Source organism: Neovison vison, chromosome 6 (genome assembly GCF_020171115.1).
Source record: "Neovison vison isolate M4711 chromosome 6, ASM_NN_V1, whole genome shotgun sequence".
Lineage (NCBI taxonomy): Eukaryota > Metazoa > Chordata > Mammalia > Carnivora > Mustelidae > Neogale > Neogale vison.
The window spans coordinates 11,175,454-11,195,122 of record NC_058096.1 but is presented as its reverse complement, the minus strand read 5'-3'; the positions used below and the strand labels follow the sequence as shown (position 1 = coordinate 11,195,122).

Genomic DNA, 19,669 nt, shown 5'->3' with positions numbered 1-19,669 from the left:
CACCCCTTTAAATTACTGTTTTATATTTTTGGGGTAAATACACCCAGTAGTATGATTACTCATAGGATAGTTCCATTTTTAACTTTTTGAGGAACCTCCATATTGTTTTCCACAGTGGCTGCACCAGTTTGCATTCCTACCAATGGTGCACAAGGGTTCCTACTTCTCCACGTTCCCTCCAACACTTTTTGTTTCTTGTGTTTTTGATTGTAGCCATATGACAGGTGTGAGAGGATATCTCATTGTAGTTTTGATTTGCATCTCCCTGATGATGAGTGATGTCGAGCATCTTTTCATGGGTTAGCTATCTGTATATCTTCTTTTTTTTTTTTTTAAGGTTTTATTTTATTTTATTTATATTTATTTAAAAAGGTTTAAAAACCTTTTTTTAAGGTTTTATTTTTTTTTAAGGTTTTATTTTATTTATTTTATTGGGAGAGGGAAAAGCAGGCTTCCTGCCAAGCAGGGAGCCTGATGTGGGGCTCAATCCCAAGACCCTGGGATCATGATCTGAGCCGAAGGCAGATGCTTAACGACTGAGCCACCCAGGGGCCCCCATCTGTATCTCTTCTTTAGAGAAATATCTGCTCGTGTCTTCTGCCCATTTTTTTTTTTTAAAGATTTTATTTATATTTATTTATTTATTTGACAGACAGAGATCACAAGGAGGCAGAGAGGCAGGCAGAGAGAGAGGAGGAAGCAGACTCCCTGCTGAGCAGAGAGCCCCATGTGGGGCTCGATCCCAGGACCCTGGGATCATGACCCGAGCCGAAGGCAGAGGCTTTAACCCACTGAGCCACCCAGGTGCCCCTCTTCTGCCCATTTTTAATAGGATTATTTTTTCCGAGTGTTGAGTTGTGTAAGTTCTTTATTTTGGATACTAATCCTTTATCAAAGATGTCATTTGCAAATACCTTCTCTCATTCGGTAGGTTGTCTTTAGTTTTGTGGATTGTTTCCTTCACTTTGCAGACTTTTTGATGTAATCCCAATAGTTTATTTTTGCCCCCCCCCCTTTTTAAAAGATTTTATTTATTTATTTGTCAGAAGAGACAGAGAGAGTGCGCAAGCAGGCAGAGTGGCAGGCAGAGGCGGAGAGAGAAGCAGGCTCCCTGCCAAGCAAGAAGCCTGATGCGGGATTCAATCCCAGGACCCTGGGATCATGACCTGAGCGGAAGGCAGCAGCTTAACCGACTGAGCCACCCAGGCATCCTTTATTTTTGCTTTTATTTCCCTTGCCTCAGGAGACATAGGAAAAAAGTTGCTATGTCCAATGTTGGGGAAATTACTGCCTGTCCTCTTTTCTAGGATTTTTGTAGTTCCAGGTCTCACATTTCAGTCCTTAGTTTCAATCTCCTCAAGAGCTTCCTAGTCTCCACCATATCCTCCTCACCATAAACTATACCTGACCCGTGTTTTCTGTTTAAGTGGATCATCTTCCTTCCCAGCATATCACAGAAAACAGATAACTTTAGAAAACAGATAACTTTTAGTAAAAGAGGGTGAGAAACCTACAGAGTGACGGAAACATAACTTGATTTACGAATAAAACCAAAGAGGCATCAGGTGTTGCTAAACTGTGTCCAAGTTCAGCTAATTCAGACTTGGGTAAGTTGGTAACAATGGGGCAAAAAAGAAAAAAACCACTGAGAGATGTAGGTTTAAAAAGAATGAAAATTTGGGGCGCTTGGGTGGCTCAGTGGGTTAAAGCCTCTGCCTTCGGCTCGGGTCGTGATCCCAGGGTCCTGGGATTGAGCCCCGCATCGGGCTCTCTGCTCAGCAGGGAGCCTGCTTCCTCCTCTCTCTCTGCCTCCCTCTCTGCCTACTTGTGAGCTCTCTGTCAAATAAATAAATAAAATCTTTAAAAAAAAAAATAAATAAAAAGAATGAAAACTGAAACTATCACTCAGGTAAACCTGGACTTAGCATGGAGACTAAGTGCATTTTAACAGTGACTTTCATTTGGGAGTACTTTGTCTTACGAGGACAGTCTTTACGTGATACCTCTTAAAAATTTTCTGTTGTCAAGTCTGTGTTGAGTAGGATTACCCACCTAGAGAAGGCCTAAGTCTTTCAAGGCACTGCTTGTCTTCGAGGCTACCTGCTGTTGAAATCACTTTGGCTCCTCTGTGGTGCGCTAACTGAATAGCTATCATACCAAGGGCCTGTGGAGACAAAAATACCCAATGGGTTTATAGATGTTAAGGCAGAGGCTGTATCTAACTTGCTTTAGAGGCTATTTAATAAAGTATAATAGTTACAATATTATCTGATAAAAGAGGAAAAAAATATGGACAAGGTTGGACATCTGACTGACTTTCTTCTTCAGGAGGATGGCAGAAAAGGTGTGTATGCCACATGCTCTCACTCGGTCCCACTGCTGCACAGAGTTTCGAGGTAAAAGCTGTGCTCAGAAACATGTCCTCAGCTATCTCTCTTTAAAGGTCAAAGCACTCGGGGTGCCCGGGTGGCTCAGTGGGTTAAAGCCTCTGCCTTCAGCTCAGGTCATGATCCTAGGGTCCTGGGATTGAGCCCCGCATTGGGTTCTCTGCTCAGCGGGGAGCTTGCTCCCCCACCAACCCCCATGCCCCTGCCTGCCTCTCTGCCTACTTGTGATCTCTGTCTGTCAAATAAATAAATAAATAAAATTTCTAAAAATAAAAATATTAAGAAAAAAAAAAAAAAAGGTCAAAGCACTCTCAATAGCTCCATCCTTTTGCTGACCTGATGGTAAGTTCAGGAAAACACTACTATCCTGATGCTGGACATCAGGCTGGAGCCAATGCCAAAGACGCTTCTGCCTTTTTTGCACAGAAAAGCAGGGGGTAAAAGCATTTTCATCATCAGCCAGACAGATAATGAAACTACAAAAACTGACCCCAAGTTTTCTAACATTTTTAGACTGTAATCTATTTTTATGTTATTTCTAGGGTCTTGAATGATTTTTTTGCTGATACGTGTAATGTGTTGACAGTAGCACATTTTTTTATCCTACGTGACTTGTCTATAAATGCAACATCTAACCAACGTTAAGTGTCGGTGTGAGGGAAACACAAAACTGGTTGGGAGTTTTGGGGTATGACTTCAAAGGTTTCATGAGCTACTTCGGGCTTCGTGGAACAGGCATAAAAACATGGTTTGTCTGCTTCTTTAGTGTACTAGCAGATTCAAAGTAGTAAACGGAACACAGTGAAGTCTTTTATCTGCCGTTAATAAAGGCTGCCTGTTTTAACAAAATGGGCAGTGCCCAAGCTATCGGTAAAGAATTATATTAGCAAATGGGTGGCCTATTTCCTAAGTTTAGTGGATTCTGATCTGTTTCTTAGCAGAACTATTAGCACCTACACTTGCTCCATCCATGATCAGGACTGATTTTCCAGGAGAGAGATGAGACAGATAATGCAGAGCTGTATAGGCTCGTACTCCATCCCGAATGGTTCCAGCGGCTTCTGTCCATGTAACTTTTTCTGGTTTGTGAACTGTCGCAAAGAACGAGAGGAAGCGCCCGATTAGCACGTGCTCTTAGTCCTGCCTCCTGGATCTGTCTCTCTGGCCATCTCCCCGCCCTCGGTGGCCCTGGTCCAAGCTACTTACTACACCTGCTACCTTATGCCTACATTTTGGTTTCCCTAGTTCCATTCTCGCCCACACATAAGGCATCCTCAGCATAGGAGCCGGTGTGTGTGTATTTTTAAACATTATACTGTGAAATGAAACACACACGGAAAAGTACAGGGAACATCAGTACAGATGGGTGGATACACACAAAGCAAATATACAAGTAATCCCCATCCGGGTCAAGAGAGCACACAGCCCCATCTCGGCCACCAGAGGTCGCCAACATGCTGACTTCAGTTCTTGTTCACCACCATCCTTTATGACCCATGGATGGCTTCCTAACCAACACATGCGCGGGTGCCTGGATGGCTCCGTGGGTTACGCCTCTGCCTTCAGCTCAGGTTGTGATCTCAGGGTCCTGGGATCTAGCCCTGCACTGGGCTCCCCACTGCTCCCCCACCCCTGTCCCATCTGCCTGTCTGCCTACTTGTGATCTCTTTTTCTCTCTCAAGTACATAAATAATATCTTAAAAAAAAAAGTAAGAGTTTGACCCGTTTTGGAACTTTAACTAAATGGAATCATGGCACAGGCACTCTTTCCTATCTTGCTTTTTTGCCTCAACACTGAAGACACACCCACTTTTGTAAATGTGGCTCTAGTGCTTTCCTTTTTCTGGTGTGTGTGTGTGTGTGTGTGTGTGTGTTTTATTTAAGATTTTATTTATTTATTTGAGAGAGAGAGCATGAGAAGGGGGAGGGTCAAAGGAAGAACCAGACTCCAGGATCATGACCTGAGCCAAAGGCAGTCGCTTAACCAACTGAGCCACCCAGGCACCCCCTTTTCTGGTGTTTTGTGGCATTCCATGAGGTGAGAACACTTTCATTTGGTGATGCGTGCCCTCTGTTCGAGGAGGATGTGTGTTTTCAGTTTGTGTCAGCGATAAACAGTGCTGCTAAGAATGCTCTCCTATAAACGATGATGTTAGGCTGTCACATGGGTTTTCTCTAGGATAGTACAAGTGAATGGAAATCCCAGGTCGCATATAGACAGCCTTCGACTTGACTACATCCTCTGGAAGTGGCGCTCTGAATTCATTCTCCCATAGCTGTGTGACAGCGCTCCGGTTACTCTGACCACCCTTGTCAACCCTCGGCGCGATTACACATTCTTACCAATCATCTGCGTAATGGTTTCTTCTTGTGATTTTAACTTGCTTTTCCCTCACGATTGCTAACACTGGGCACCTTTCTGTGTTTGCTGGCCACCTGGAATTCCTTTTGTGAAATGACCAACTGTTTTATCAATTTTTCTGTTGTGTTGTCTTTTTCTGATTGAGTTATAGGAATTTAAAAATACATTCTAGATGAACTAATTGTTTATGTGTTATAAATATTATTTTCAACTTTATGTCTTCTCTTTTCAATCTCCCTAATGGTGTTTTTTGGAAAACAGAAGTGTCAGAATGACCTTTTTTTCCTTTTTTTTTTTTGAGTAGGCGCCATGGTCAGTATAGAACTCAATGAAGGGCTTGAACTTAACACCCTGACATGAAGACCTGAGTTGAGATTAAGAGTCACACGCTTGGGGTGCCTGGGTGGCCTGCTTCTCCCTCTCCCCCTGCTTGTGTTCCCTCTGTGTCTCTCACTGTCAAATAAAAAAAATCTTAAAAAAAAAAAAAAAGAGTTGCATGCTTAATCATCTGAGTCACCCAGGTGCCCCCATAATTATCTTTAACAATATACACAACATGCTAACCCTTCTCTGTTTAAAGTTCAGTGGCGGGGCACCTGGTGTCTCAGTGGATTGTCTGACCCTTGATGTAGGCTCGTCCATGGCTTTCCACTGCACTTGAAACAAAATGTAAACTCCTTTGAAAGATTATTTATTTATTTATTTATTTATCAGAGAGAAAGAGGGGGAGAGAGCAAGCACAGGCAGACAGAACGGCAGGCAGAGTTAGAGGGAGGAGCAGGTTCCCCGCCGAGCAAGGAGCCCGATGTGGGACTCGATCCCAGGACGCTGGGATCATGACCTGAGCCGAAGGCAGCTGCTTAACCAACTGAGCCACCCCAATGTAAACTCCTAATATAGCTTAAGAGCTCTCTATATGATCTGACCATTAAGCTATTCCTTTTTTTTTTTTTTTAAAGATTTTATTTATTTATGACAGACAGAGATCACAAGTAGGCAGAGAGGCGGGCAGAGAGAAAGAGAGAGGAGGGGAAGCAGGCTCCCCTCTGAGCAGAGAGCCGGATGCGGGGCTCGATCCCAAGACCCTGGGATCCTGACCTGAGCCGAAGGCAGAGGCTTTAACCCACTGAGCCACCCAGGCACCCTAAGCTATTCTTAAATACATTTAATTCTTTAATTTTTATGTTTTTATTCTGTACACCCAATGTGATTATTTTCACAGTAAAAGCCATCCTTTCTCATTTTACCTAAAACCAACTTTGTAACACTTTTGAAGTCCTGGCCAGCTTTCAAGTATTTTCCCGCTGAAGCGGAGACAGCAACCCAGGACCGTCAGCACCGCGCACAGCAACTAACTAGTGCCATCTAGCGGGGAGAGAGCACCCCCGCGTTTATGCTGAAAGTGTTCACACAAGCAAGGCCTGAAAATAGAGCACCAGGAGATACCACTCACACATGGTAATTTATTCTTTATCAAACTCTTTAAGACACCTATTCTCCCAATTTTCTTGATTATAAAATGTGGCTCAGGGTAATTAATCTGTCTGGCGTCACACAGCTAATAAATGTGAATGCTGACTCGAAAGCACATCAATTCTAGCCGTGCACACTCAAGGTACCTACAGTTTACTTATAGTTTGCGGGGAACATCTTCCATTATAAGAACTGGGACTCCCTATATCTTCATTAAGAAATCAAACGTGTACGGGCGCCTGGGCAGCAGTTGGTGAAGCGGTCAGCTCTTGCTTTGGGCCCACGTGGTGATCTTGGGGTCCTGAGCTCAAGCCTTGCATCAGGCTCCATGCTCAGCAGAGTCTGCTTCAGGATTTTCTCCTTCCCTCTGCCCCACCCCCCAAAATAAATAAATAAATCTTAAAAAAAGAAAAAAAAAAAAAACCAGAAACAAAGAACTGAACATGTAGTCCTTTAAAAAAAGATAACAGTCATAAAACTACATTCAGAGAGCAAAGCCTCTAACATTGCATGGTAATATGTGTGTGTTTTTTTTTTTTAAGATTTTATTTATTTGTCAGAGACAGAAAGAGAGAGAATGAGTGAGCACAGGCAGAGGCAGAGGGAGAAGTAGGCTCCCTGCCGAGCAAGGAGCCTGATGTGGGACTCAATCCCAGGACCCTGGGATCATGATCTGAGCTAAAGGCAGCCGCTTAAGCAACTGAGCCACCTAGGCGTCCCGGTTTAATGTGGTTTAATGCTGAGATCCCTGCTTTTGTGTTAGGTGGACCACAGGTGTTTATTACGTTGTAAAAAACTAGAAGTATAAATTAAAGAGCCAGGCAGGGATCATAACAACAGCATATCAAACCCAAGAACTATAATTTCAATTCATTCTTCCTTAAGTTCAAAAAAATAATGCTGAAAATGTATGAAATTTTGAATGAAAAAAGTTACTTTTATGTTTGACCTAAATGGCTTAAGAACTGAAAGCACAAAAGAACTAGATAATTTATTCAACTTCTTAACTTTATCTTTAATATACTGTAGCAGGATTAATAAGACCTTTTTGGGGAAGTTGTCTGGAGCCTAATTCTTTGGTTTGGTAAAAGAACAAACTTATCTGAAGGTGACCGAGTGCCCAACTTTCATTTAAAAAAATCACTAAAGAATTAACAGAAACTAAAATATAGTTGTGCTAAACTGAGTATTTCCTTCTGCAAATCTTCAGGGAACATACTGAAATTATTTCCTCTTTTACGAAATGCTGGGGCTGCAACAGGGCTTAGAGGCTACCTAGTTTGACTGTGCCCAGTGTCTTGCCCAAAGGCAAATGGTCACAATAAGTGGCCATTTTTTTTTTTTTTTAAAGATTTTATTTATTTGACGGAGAGAGGAATCACAAGTAGGTAGAGAGGCAGGCAGAGAGAGAGAGGGGAGGAAGCAGGCTTCCCACGGAGCAGAGAGCCCGACGCGGGGCTCGATCCCAGGACCCTGGGATCATGACCTGAGCCGAAGGCAGAGGCTTTAACCCACTGAGCCACCCAGGCGCCCCGTCTTTTTTTTTTTTTTTTTAAACAAGATTTTATTTATTTATTTGACAGAGATCACAAGTATACAAGTAGGCAGAGAGGCAGGCTGGGGTGGGGGTGTGGGGGGTGGGAAGCAGGCTCCCTGCTGAGCGGACAACCCAATCCCAGGACTCCGAGATCATGACCTGAGCTGAAGGCAGAGGCTTAACCCACTGAGCTACCGGGGCACCCCAATAAGTGGCCATTCTTAATGTTCTTCTTTTAAAGAAACATTGTACTGTATTTTTTTTTTTTCTCAAAGAATATCTGGAATTGTTTTCTTTATGTATGTTAATGGACTTTTGGACTACAGTCCTCCTGATTTGCAGGAAAATAAAAGATCATTTGTGTGGTTTGACTTAGTTTAACCTTTATAATTAGGAAACTGATGTTCCGATTTGCTTTTCTCCTTCTAGCCCAATCTATAAATCTCGGGTATTCAGCAACACCTAAAAGAATGGGTCTTTTTTTACTGGGTTTTAGGGTAGCTCTGTTCTTTTTTTTTTTTTTTTTTTAAGATTTTATTTATTTATTTGAGAGAGAGAAAGAGAGCACAACAAATGGCAGGGTGAAGAGAAACAGGGAGAGGGAGAAGCAGGTTTCTTGCTGAGCAGGGAGCTCGATATAGGGCTCAGTCCCAGGACACTGAGATCATGACCTGAGCCGAAGGCAGCCGCATAGCCAGCTGAGCCACCCAGGTGCCCCTATTTTCAACTTTCTGAGGAACCTCCATACTCTATTCCAGAGTGGCTGCACCAGCTAGCATTGCCACCAATAGTGTAAGAGGGCTCCCCTTTCTCTACATCCTCGCCAACATCTCTTGTTTCCTGACTTGTTCATTTTAGCCATTCTGATTGGTGTGAGATGGTATCTCATTGCCGTTCTGATTTGTATTTCCCTGAGGCCAAGTGATGCTGGACATTTTTTCATGTGTCTGTTGGCCATTTGTATGTCTCCTTGGGAGACAAATGTCTTTTGCCCATCTCCCGATGGAACTATTTCTTTGGGTGTTGAGTTGGTAAGTTCTTTTATAGGTATATACCCCAAAGATACAAATGTAGTGATCCAAAGGGGCACCTACACCCCAAAGTTTATAGCGGCAGTGTCCACAATAGCCCAACTATGGAAAAAGTCCATCGGCAGATGCATGGATAAGGAAGATGGATATATGGATGGATAAGGAAGATATATATAAAATATATATATATCTCTATAAAATTTATTTATATATATAAGATAGAATACTACTTGGCCATCAAAAAACGAAATCTTGCCATTTACAACGATGTGCAATACTCTGGTTTCTCTTCAGATCGTATAAATCTTTCGCCTTTTACAACGATGTGCATAGAACTAGAGGGTATTATGCTGAGCGAATAAGTCAATCAGAGAAAGACAATTATCATGTGATTTCACTCATATGTGGAACTTAAGAAACAAAATAGGATCATGGGAGAAGGGAGGAAAAAATAAAACAAGAAGAAATCAGAGAGAGAGACAAACCATAAGAGACTCTTAATCACAGGAAACAAATTGAGGGTCCCTAGGAGGGAGGGGAAGGGGCACAGGGTAACTTAGTGATGGACATTAAGGAGGGCATGTAATGTAATGAGAACTGGGTATTTTTAAAGACTGACGAGGGGTACCTGGGTGGCTCAGTAGGTTAAGGTCTTTGTCTTCAGCTCAGGTCATGATCTCAGGGTTCTAGAATCAAGCCCCACATTGGGCTCTCTGCTCAGCAAGGAGCCTGCTTCCCCATCTGCCTCTCTGCCTACTCGTGATCTGTCTGTCAAATAAATAAATAAAATCTAAAAAAAAAAAAAGACAGATGAATCACTGAACTCTTACTCTGAATCTAATAATATATTAATAATTGAATTTAAATTTAAAAAAGGACCAAAAAAAAAAAAAAAAACTTATTCCAGAGCTACTGTAATCAAGGCAATTTTGACTGGCATAAGAACAGATGCATAGATCAGCTGAATAGGATGAGTCCAGAAATAAATCTATGCATCTATGGTCAATTGATTTTGAACAAGAGTGTCATGACAATTCAGGGGGTGTAGCAAGAGTCTTTTCTTTTCTTTTTTTATTTTTTTAATTTTTTTTAAGCAAAAGTCTTTTCAACAAATGGTTCTGGAACACTAGATATCTACATGCAAAAAAAAAGAACAAAGTTGGGCCTTTATTTCATATCATATATAAAAATTAACTCAAAATAGATCACAGAAGCAAATATAACAGTTAAATCTATAAAATTCTTAGAAGAAATCATAGGTGTAAATATTTGTAAACCAAGCTTAGGCAATGGATTCTTAGAAATACTAAAGCACAACAGGCAAAAGAAAATATGAATAACCTGGAGTCCACCAATATTTTAAAGACTGTGCTTTAAAGGACCCCATAAGGGGCGCCTGGGTGGCTCAGTGGGTTAAGCCTCTCTGCCTTTGGCTCAGGTCATGATCTCGGGGTCCTGGGATGGAGCCCCACATCGGGCTCTCTGCTTAGTAGGGAGCCTGCTTCTCCCCCTCTCTCTGTCTGCCTGTGATCTCTCGCTCTCTGTCAAATAAATAAATAAAATCTTAAAAAAATATATTTATTTTATTTATTTATTTGACAGAGAGAGAGAGAGCACACAAGTAGGCAGGGAAGCAGGCTCCCTGCTGAGCTGAGAGCCTGATGCGGGGCTCGATCCCAGGACCCTGGGATCATGACCTGAGCTGAAGGCAGAGGCTTTAACCCCCTGAGCCACCCAGGCACCCCTGACAAGCAATTTCTATCTAGAATATATAAGGAACTCTTACAATTCACCAATTAAAAAAAAAAAAAAACAAAACCCAATTTAAAAACTGGGCACAGGATCTGAACAGACATTTCTCCAAAGAAGATATACAAATGTCCAGTGAGTATGAAAATTTTTCATCATTAGTCATTAGGGAAATAAAAATCAAAACCACAAAAGGTTATCACTTCTAGGATGCTTAAAATTAAAAAGGTAGAAAATAACAAGTGGCAGTGAGGATGAGGAGCAACTGGGACCCTCATTCGTTGTTAGCTGAACTGTAAAATGTTGGAGCCATTTTGAAAACAGTTTGTTGGTTTCTTAAAATGTTAAATGTAGAGTTATTACAAGGCTTAATAATTCTATTCCTAGATTTATACCCAAGAGAAATAAAAACATATATCCACACAAAAATTTGTACACAAATGTTCAGATCAGCATTATTCATAACGGCCAAAAAAAGTGGAAACAACCTTGATCTCTAATCACAGATGAACGGATAAACAAAATGTGTATGCTCGTACGACAGAGTATTACTCAACCACTGAAAGGAATGAAATACAGATAGATGTTACACAATGTAACTTGACCTACGTGAATTAAGACAATTACAAAAGACCACATATTGCAAGATTAATGTATATGAAATGTCCAGAATAAGCAAATCAATAGAAAGAGAAAGTATATTCACGGTTTTGAGAAGCTATGGAGGGAAAATGGAGAATAATTGCCGGTGGGAATAGAGGTCCCTCTTGGAGTGATGAAATGCTCTAAAATTAGTGATAAGGGTTGATCAACTTTGTGAATATACTACAAATGACTGAATTGTATGGTTTACAAAGGTGAATTTTGTGGTATGTAAATTACATCTCAATGAAGCTATTATTAAAAAACAACTGGTAAAGACATGATGGAAATGTGTATAAATCATGCCAAATCTTGAAAAAAAAAAGAAAGAAAAAAAAAAGAGTGGGCCTTTTTTGGTTTGTCTTTTCAAGAGTTAACTTTCTGTAACAATTTAGTTTAGGGAAATTGGTCAAAACTCACGCCTGGGAATCCAAACGAGAGGTTTTATTTGATTCCACAGTTACCAGGTTCTCAAAAGAATCGGTGAAATAAGGCTCAGGGAAATTCTGGGGTCAAAATTAGTATAGTTACCTATTAAAAAAAAGCCAGCTGTGGTCCTCAATTTTCAAATTGTATAATATCAAAACAGCTATGGATCAGAGACTTTGACAGCACCGTATTTGAAAGTGAGGTTTATTATTCAAAGGAAGACACATACTTGGCTCCATTTCTAGGTTTACTATAAAGGGCCTCAGATTTCCAGAAAAATGCCTTCTGCAATTAATTTTAAGTAAACTGTATCCCCAGTATGGGGCTTGAACTCATTACCCCAAGATCAAGAGTTGTATACTCTATCGACCGAGCCAGCTAGATGCCTCTGAAATTAAATTTTAATAAAATAACATAGTATTATTTGGGAATATTAGACAGTCATTAAGTTAAATATAGACTATTTATAGTCTGCAATTTTAGAAATGCCACATATTTGTTAGCCTAGTTCAAATTACTGTATGGACACAAATGTATAAATTAACTATTTTTAATAATCCAGAACCCAATTTGGCTTTCTGTCACCACAAGGTCTGATTAGGGATTATACTACTTAACGAATAACTCAGGGAAAATAGTAATGAAATAGTTCAAGAATACAAAAGAGCACATGCTGACCTATTGATAAGAAATGAAGAACAAAAAAAAAAAAAAGCGAAGAAAGAAATGAATAATGTAAATCCCAGCATAAGAAACAGCTTATTAGAAGCACCACCACAGTCCCAGGGATCCACTCTGATCATATCCTCTTCTTCTGCCCACAGAGGTAAGGCTACACCTGACTTTTCATCCCTGTTTATTTCCTAAATAAGACATGCTTAATTTTCTATGTTCTTGAACTTTACAGAAATATGCGGTATCGTACTGTATTCTTCTGCAACTTGCTCTCTCTCTCTTTTTTTTTTAAAGATTTTATTTATTTATTTGTCAGAGAGAGAGGGAGAGAGAGCGAGCACAGGCAGACAGAATGGCAGGCAGAGGCAGAGGGAGAAGCAGGCTCCCTGCCGAGCAAGGAGCCCGATGCGGGACTCGATCCCAGGACGCTGGGATCATGACCTGAGCCGAAGGCAGCTGCTTAACCAACTGAGCCACCCAGGCGTCCCTGCAACTTGCTCTCTTTACTCAACAGTTTATGAGATTCATCCATCTTCATATGTCTGCCTGTTGTTTATTGATTTTCACTGCCAAGTTGAATTACAATCTAGGAATATCTTTAGTTGTTCATTTTCCTGGTGAAGAACATCTATTCAGGCTGTTTCCATTTTTATTCCACTGTTCTAAACCTTGGTACTAGGAACTCTTGGGCTTATCTACTGGTCCACATCGAGTTTCTGGGAGATACAAAACTATTAGTAGAATTATTAGGTCTAATATTTAGACATAATATTTAGACCATTATTTAGATAATGCTAAATTATCTTCTTTTCGTTGTTGTTAAGAGTTTTTAAAATTTACTTTTTTTTTTTTTTTAAAGATTTTATTTATTTGTCAGGGAGGGAGAGAGAGAGAGAGAACGCACAAGCAGGCAGAGGCAGAGAGAGAAGCAGGCTCCTTTTTGAGCAAGGAGCCCGATTTGGGACTCGATCCCAGGACCCTGGGATCATGACCTGAGCCGAAGGCAGTGGCTTAACCGACTGAGCCACCCAGGCGTCCCTAAAATTTACTTATTTTTAAGTAATCTCTACACCCAAAGTGGGGCTCGAACTTACAACCCTGAGATCAAGAGTCAAATGCTGTACTGACTGAGCCAACCAGGTGCCCCCTTTTCTAAAGTATTTGTATCAATTTACACTCCTGGTGCATAAAACGTTCCATTGCTTTTCACATCCTTGCCAACATTTGGAATGGTTAGACTTTATAAAATTTGTTAATCATGTGGATGCTTAACAGTATCCTGAAGTGGTTTTAATTTGCCTTTCCCTGATTACGAAGGAGATGCAACAACTTTTCCCTATGGTTTCCTGAAGAATGTGTGTTTATATTTATTTTAAATATTCAAGAAGAAAATTACTATAGGAAAAATTACTATTTCAGTTAAACTAAACAACTGGTCAAAATATATTAGCAATAGAAACCAAAGACAATAATCTAAGAAAAAAAACAAAAAACAAAAAAACCACCAAAGACAAGAGTTCTTGATTCTTTCCTGTCTCAGACTCTACACATACTATCTAGATTTTATATATTTTTAGTTTCAACTGATAAACAAGAATAAAAAGTAAAAAAAAAAAAAAAAAAAAATCTACCTAAAACGAATGTATCATTGTATGCCGACCATCCTTCAATTAAAAAAAAAAATTCTGATCAGGGATATGATTTCACAGCCAAGGAAGAAACCACTTTTCAAACCTCTTACCACTGCAGTATAAGTGAAACTTAAAGGTCTATGTGCTATTTGCTCTGAATATGAATTTTATGGTTACTAAACATAAGCTAGTAGTAGTCACATGACCAGCCAGTTATTTATTACCAAGGAAGATGCAAAAACATTGCAATGTTACTAAACACCACATACATCACTGATGCAAGACTTACATGAGCTGCAAAAGACTGGCACGTACCCAAGTAATGCTCGTGCACTCTAACAACTTCACAAAGTCCAGGGTCTTCAGAATCCAGGGGCAGAATTCCTGGAAATTAACAGGAGAAACTTAAGGGAAACAATCCCATAATGAATTCATTCCTAATGAGATGCTACTAAGTATTAGTCTACATTTTGTTCACTGGAGTTTTTAGGAAGATTCTAGTAATAACTAGTGTGGGGAAGGGAGAGCCTTCAAAAGTATGGAAGGGAAGTGGACTGTTCATTATGTCATGAACGCTGTATCGCCTATACTATCTTTCTTTCTTTTTCTCCCTCTTCTGTCACCTCTGAGTGCTGGTCAACATGGCATCCGATGTACAGAGCCAAGTCAGAGTCTTTGGGGCACCTGGATTCCTCGTTAAAATTGTCCCTGATGCGGGACGCTTGGGTGGCTCAGTCAGTTAAGCATCTGCCTTTAGCTCAGGTCATGATTCCAGGGTCTTGGGATTGAGTCCCACATGGGGCTCCCTGTTCAGCGGGGAGCCTGCTTCTCCCTCTGCCTGCTGCTCCCCCTTCTTGTGCTCTCTCTTTGACAAATAAATATATAAAAATCTTAAAAGTAAAATAAAATAAAAGTGTCTCTGATGCACAGCTACCTCCCACAGTATGGTTCTATAAGATGCTTCCGGTAAAATCCCATTTTCCTCATGCCAGTCTGATTTTATTTTTGGTCTTGAGTAACACAGTGTTACTGACTTCTTGGATGAATAAAAATGTTTAAGAAAGAAATAATAAACTCTCCAAAAAAAAAAAAAAAATACACGAGTCAAAGGCAATACACAAAAAGCTTGTGAAAACCTATTATAAATCTGTTCTTAACAACTTCAAGCATACCATCAAGTTAAATATTTTTTAAGTTTGAGTATCTTTCTATCAATATTTTCCATACAGAAATGGTAATTTTCAAGACAATAACTAAGGTCATATTTTATGTTTGTGTGACTGCTTAGGATGTAATAGTATAAATACATGTATTTGCAGAATAGTATTCACGGTGGATTTTTAAAATAACAAATAAACTAAGGGTTTCCAGTGAACTTTTTTTTTTTTTTTTAAATATTTTATTTATTTGACAGACAGAGATCACAAGTAGGCAGAGAGGCAGGCAGGAGCCGGGGGAAGCAGGCTCCCCGCTGAGCAGAAAGCCCGATGTGGGTCTAGATCCCAGGACCCTGAGATCATGACCTGAGCCAAAGGCAGAGGCTTAACCCACTGAGCCACCCAGACGCCCCTGAATTTTTGGTTTTATGAGAGTAGCAGGGGAGCAGCTCTGGGATACACAAGCTTCATATGGAGAGCGAAACTGCCACACAGCCGAGTCAGTCAGTGGTCTTCAAGCAGGTGACCTGCCACTGTGTTTTCCAGAATCTGCGGTCTAGTCAGAGACTGGGGTCTTGTCAGGAAAGGGCTGCACCAACCATGGTAACAACTACGGTCATCTTTCCATCTATAGTATTGTTCAGTATTCAGATAGTAGAAAGTCTTAAATATTCTGCTATTGAGATTAAACTCCCAATTTTCTTCATCAGTGGGTATTTATGAGCAAATTAAAACATGAGGATATGGGGCGCCTGGGTGGCTCAGTGGGTTAAGCCGCTGCCTTCGGCTCGGGTCATGATCTCAGGGTCCTGGGATCAAGTCCCGCGTTGGGCTCTCTGCTCAGCAGGGAGCCTGCTTCCTTCTCCTTCTCTCTCTGCCTGCCTCTCTGCCTACTTGTAATCTTTCTCTGTCAAATAAATAAATAAAATCTTTAAAAAAAAAAACAAAAAAACAAAAAAACATGAGGATATGGGACGCCTGGGTGGCTCAGTTGGTTGAGCAGCTGCCTTCGGCTCAGGTCATGATCCCAGCGTCCTGGGATCGAGTCCCACATCGGGCTCCTTGCTCGGCAGGGAGCCTGCTTCTCCCTCTGCCTCTGCCTGCCTCTCTGTCTGCCTGTGCTCGCTCTCTCTCCCTCTCTCTCTGACAAATAAATAAATAAAATCTTTAAAAAAACAAAAACAAAAACAAAAAAAATATGAGGATATGTGTATCCTTCTATACAAAGCACACAACACAATAAACACTAATAGTTGTCTTAGAAAAAGAAGAGAGGACAGTAAAACAGAGGACTTGCAACAGGATTATAAATCGTAACTCACCGACGACTTCATCATCTGGTTGAAAGAACGACACCTTGCTTCCAACTTAAAGAGGGGAGAAAATTAACAATTTGTATTGTGAGGTCATTAAATACCACCCTTCCTAAACTATTAAAATAAATCCATGGGTTTATAAAAAATTCACTAACTCAGAGAAAAGGCCAAGAACTTCTAGAACATTCTGATGGTCAATAGTAAAGGCACCTCAAATCTGGATTCTGCACACAATGCTCCACAAAATCTGGGCCATGTGGCTGCTGACACCACAGAGAAGGATGTCTGTTTAGCTAAGGATGAAGGAATAAAGGAAAAGAATCCACTCTGCAACTCTTATGATGATTATACCACTTTCCACCTCTCCCGTGGCGAGCCCATCATTATTTTAGGTACACAACCTTAGACATACAATGGCAGTTTCTGCTAAGAGTCATGCACTGAATTACTCTGATTGGGGGATTACAGAAATATATTCAGACTGGTGTCAAGCAATTTCTTGGTTACATTTTCTCTGCACACATAGAGAAAGAGCCTCTACCAACAGCCAATTCTTTAGAATATTTTTGTTCAAATAGGAACAAGAAGGAAGAAAAAACCCAAACATTGTTAACTGCCTACTTGCAGTAGCACATTTGATCTCCATCACATGTAACCCACGATGTAGGTTTTATTATTCCTACGTAACAGACAATGGAACTAAGGGAACGGGATGAAGGAATATGGAAGCCAGGAATCTGGAAGTGGCCTCTGTGGCTGGCTATGGCCAGGATGGTTCCAGAGTTCATCTCTTGGTACTCCACAAGCAACTCTAAGTTTGATATTCCTGCTTTTGAACCCTCTTTTCAGTTTGCTTTCTTTGGATCCTCCTGTGTCATCGTTCCCCAGCATTCCTGGATTCTGATATATTATGTTCTTCCCCTTCCCTTCAGCTACTGATTCCTGTCTTCCTGGGATCACTTTGATCCTTTTCCACTGGCTTCCTTCACACTCCTTTCAGCTGTCCCCCAAAGACTGGCCTCCTCCATTTCTCCTCTCTCCCTGAGTGAGCTCATCAACTCTGATTTCAACACAAATGACATGCAGACAACTCTCAAATATACACATTTCTAGCATGAACTCTCTACCTTTGAGCTTAAACTCAATCAACTGCTTAGCAGACCTCTCCAGTGAGATGTCACTCATGGACCTTGAACTCAACAAGTATAAATCTAAACTCACCATCTTCCTCCAAATCAGATCCCCTTCCCTTCTCTATTACTGGCATCAATTCATACTTAACCAGATTCATACCTTAACCTGCTTTTATTATCCTGTTTTAGTTAATTATTCAGTCCTGCTGACTCTACTTCCTCAATATTTCTCCAACACCTCTGCCATCCCTATCTAGGTTATGGACTTTGTCATCTCTTGCCTGTTAGTCTACGACCTGACCAGTCCTCTTGCCTACAGCCTTAAAAGTACCCTTCATATGGCCACACCAATAATCTTCCTAAAACCCAATCTGATGTATGAGGCTCATGATGGCTCTGGCCCTTGTCTACCCTCCTGCCTCATATTTTGAAGGTAAAGAATCCCTGTTTATATCATTAAAATATTTTGTTATCTTTCATTCTGCTATTTTTGAAGAGAATTTTCTCGACAAAAAACTTTCTCTGCTGCCAAGTATCTTGACTCCTTCCCAGAATTTTGCTTTTGCTCTGGCAACACCAACTTTGTAATTCTTGTAATACATCACGTTATTACTTGCTTGGTCTTTGTTCATGTTAACCTGTGTGCGGAGTCTGATTCTCCTCCTTCGTGTCTGGTTACTGTACCCAAGAAGCCTTTCCTGTTTCTTTTGGCTGGGCTGGCCAGCTCTCTTCTGAGCTCTCATAATTATCTGCTCATGTGGATGTATCTGTCTTTCCCCCAGAGAGTAAATTCTTTTGAGGGCAGGGACTTGGTCTCATTTAATATTCCAGGCACTTAGCAAATGCTCATAAAATGTGGTGTAAATAAATGAATGAATGAATTAAATGGTATGACAATGATGGTGTTCCGGCTATCAGAATTCTTTTTATTTTCCTACAGTCTGAGCAGAAGAAAGAGGAAATAAAATTATAATTTAGCTGTATCTGAAGAAAACAATAAGGAAGAGTCAAATATATTACAGATTAAAATCATAGGTAAAACTCGGTTCAATCCACATTACGTTCTCATTCATTCACATCTGCAGAAAGAGCAAACATATACTGACTTATCATGAACTGCTTATAAGCAATGAACGTGAAGTGTAGGTGTATTTAGAAACAAAATTATTTTAACTATTTATGCTTATTATCTTTATTTACCAAATAAAACTTAAAAAATCTTTTTTGATTTAAGGCAACTATAAAATCTTACTGCTTATTTCTCTCTAGAACCCATTTTTGCATGAGCAGTCTGCTTTTAAATGCTCAATTTTAGGCAGACTTGAAAAATTGAATATGAATGTAGTTACTATTATTATAAATTTTGGCCCAAAGCCAACCTACACAAGTAATTTATGGTTTGTAAACATTATAAAAAGAATAACATTGGTTATTTCACTGAATACGATTACTCATGGATTTAAACATATAATCCCCAAATATTTACTAAACTCTAATTAAAGATTTTTTAATTATAAAATACATAAATAAAAATTTTTAAAATACCAATTAAGTTCCACTTTTCTTCTTAATTAAAAGAGAGAAACATTTCTGTATAATTAAATTTCACATTTGAGGACGTGTATATAATTTTATGTACTGGTAAATCAATTAGCTCCCATTTAATTCTTTCATCTTAGAAAACAAGTGCAGATATTTACATCTATAATAAACTTACCGTCTAACACAATTCCAGCAATTTCTCTCCCAACAGGAAAGAAATCTTTCTCCATCTTCATTTCTGCCAGAAGCTAAATCATGACAAAGACTGTTTACTGTTAGAATAACTCCTGGCCCCTTCTCATACATAAGGAAAGCAAGAGCAAAAATCAGACCATAGAAAAATGCAAGTATGATTTAATTTTTGGAGTTAAGACAAAGCAAGTAACTTCACAAAGTAAGTTTCTATAGTAGGAAACCAAGAGTTTGCAGAGTAATTAGTTGATCTGTAGAATTTACAAATGGGTATTATTATTCAAATTGTCATTAACATCCTATGTTTAGCATTTTTACTTGCCAGGTATGAAGGGAAGTAATAGTCAAAACTCTTCTTGGTTGAAGAAGTACTTTTTTTTTTAAGATTTTATTTATTTATTTGACAGACAGAG

The 19,669-nt window shown here is 39.9% G+C and overlaps 1 protein-coding gene across 5 annotated transcripts in view; it reads right to left on the bottom strand.

The window, feature by feature from the left end:
- The window catches only part of CRYZL1 (crystallin zeta like 1), a 41,772-nt gene that overhangs the window by 7,568 nt on the left and 14,535 nt on the right, over positions 1-19,669 (bottom strand). For all 5 annotated transcript variants that reach the window (XM_044250994.1, XM_044250995.1, XM_044250996.1 and 2 more), the window contains exons 4-8: positions 19,240-19,312; positions 16,396-16,440; positions 14,232-14,300; positions 3,345-3,478; positions 2,053-2,164 (exon numbers count right to left, since the gene is read on the bottom strand). In XM_044250994.1, coding sequence (XP_044106929.1) covers positions 2,053-2,164; positions 3,345-3,478; positions 14,232-14,300; positions 16,396-16,440; positions 19,240-19,312 — 433 coding nt within the window. The remainder of the gene's footprint in view (positions 1-2,052; positions 2,165-3,344; positions 3,479-14,231; positions 14,301-16,395; positions 16,441-19,239; positions 19,313-19,669) is intronic.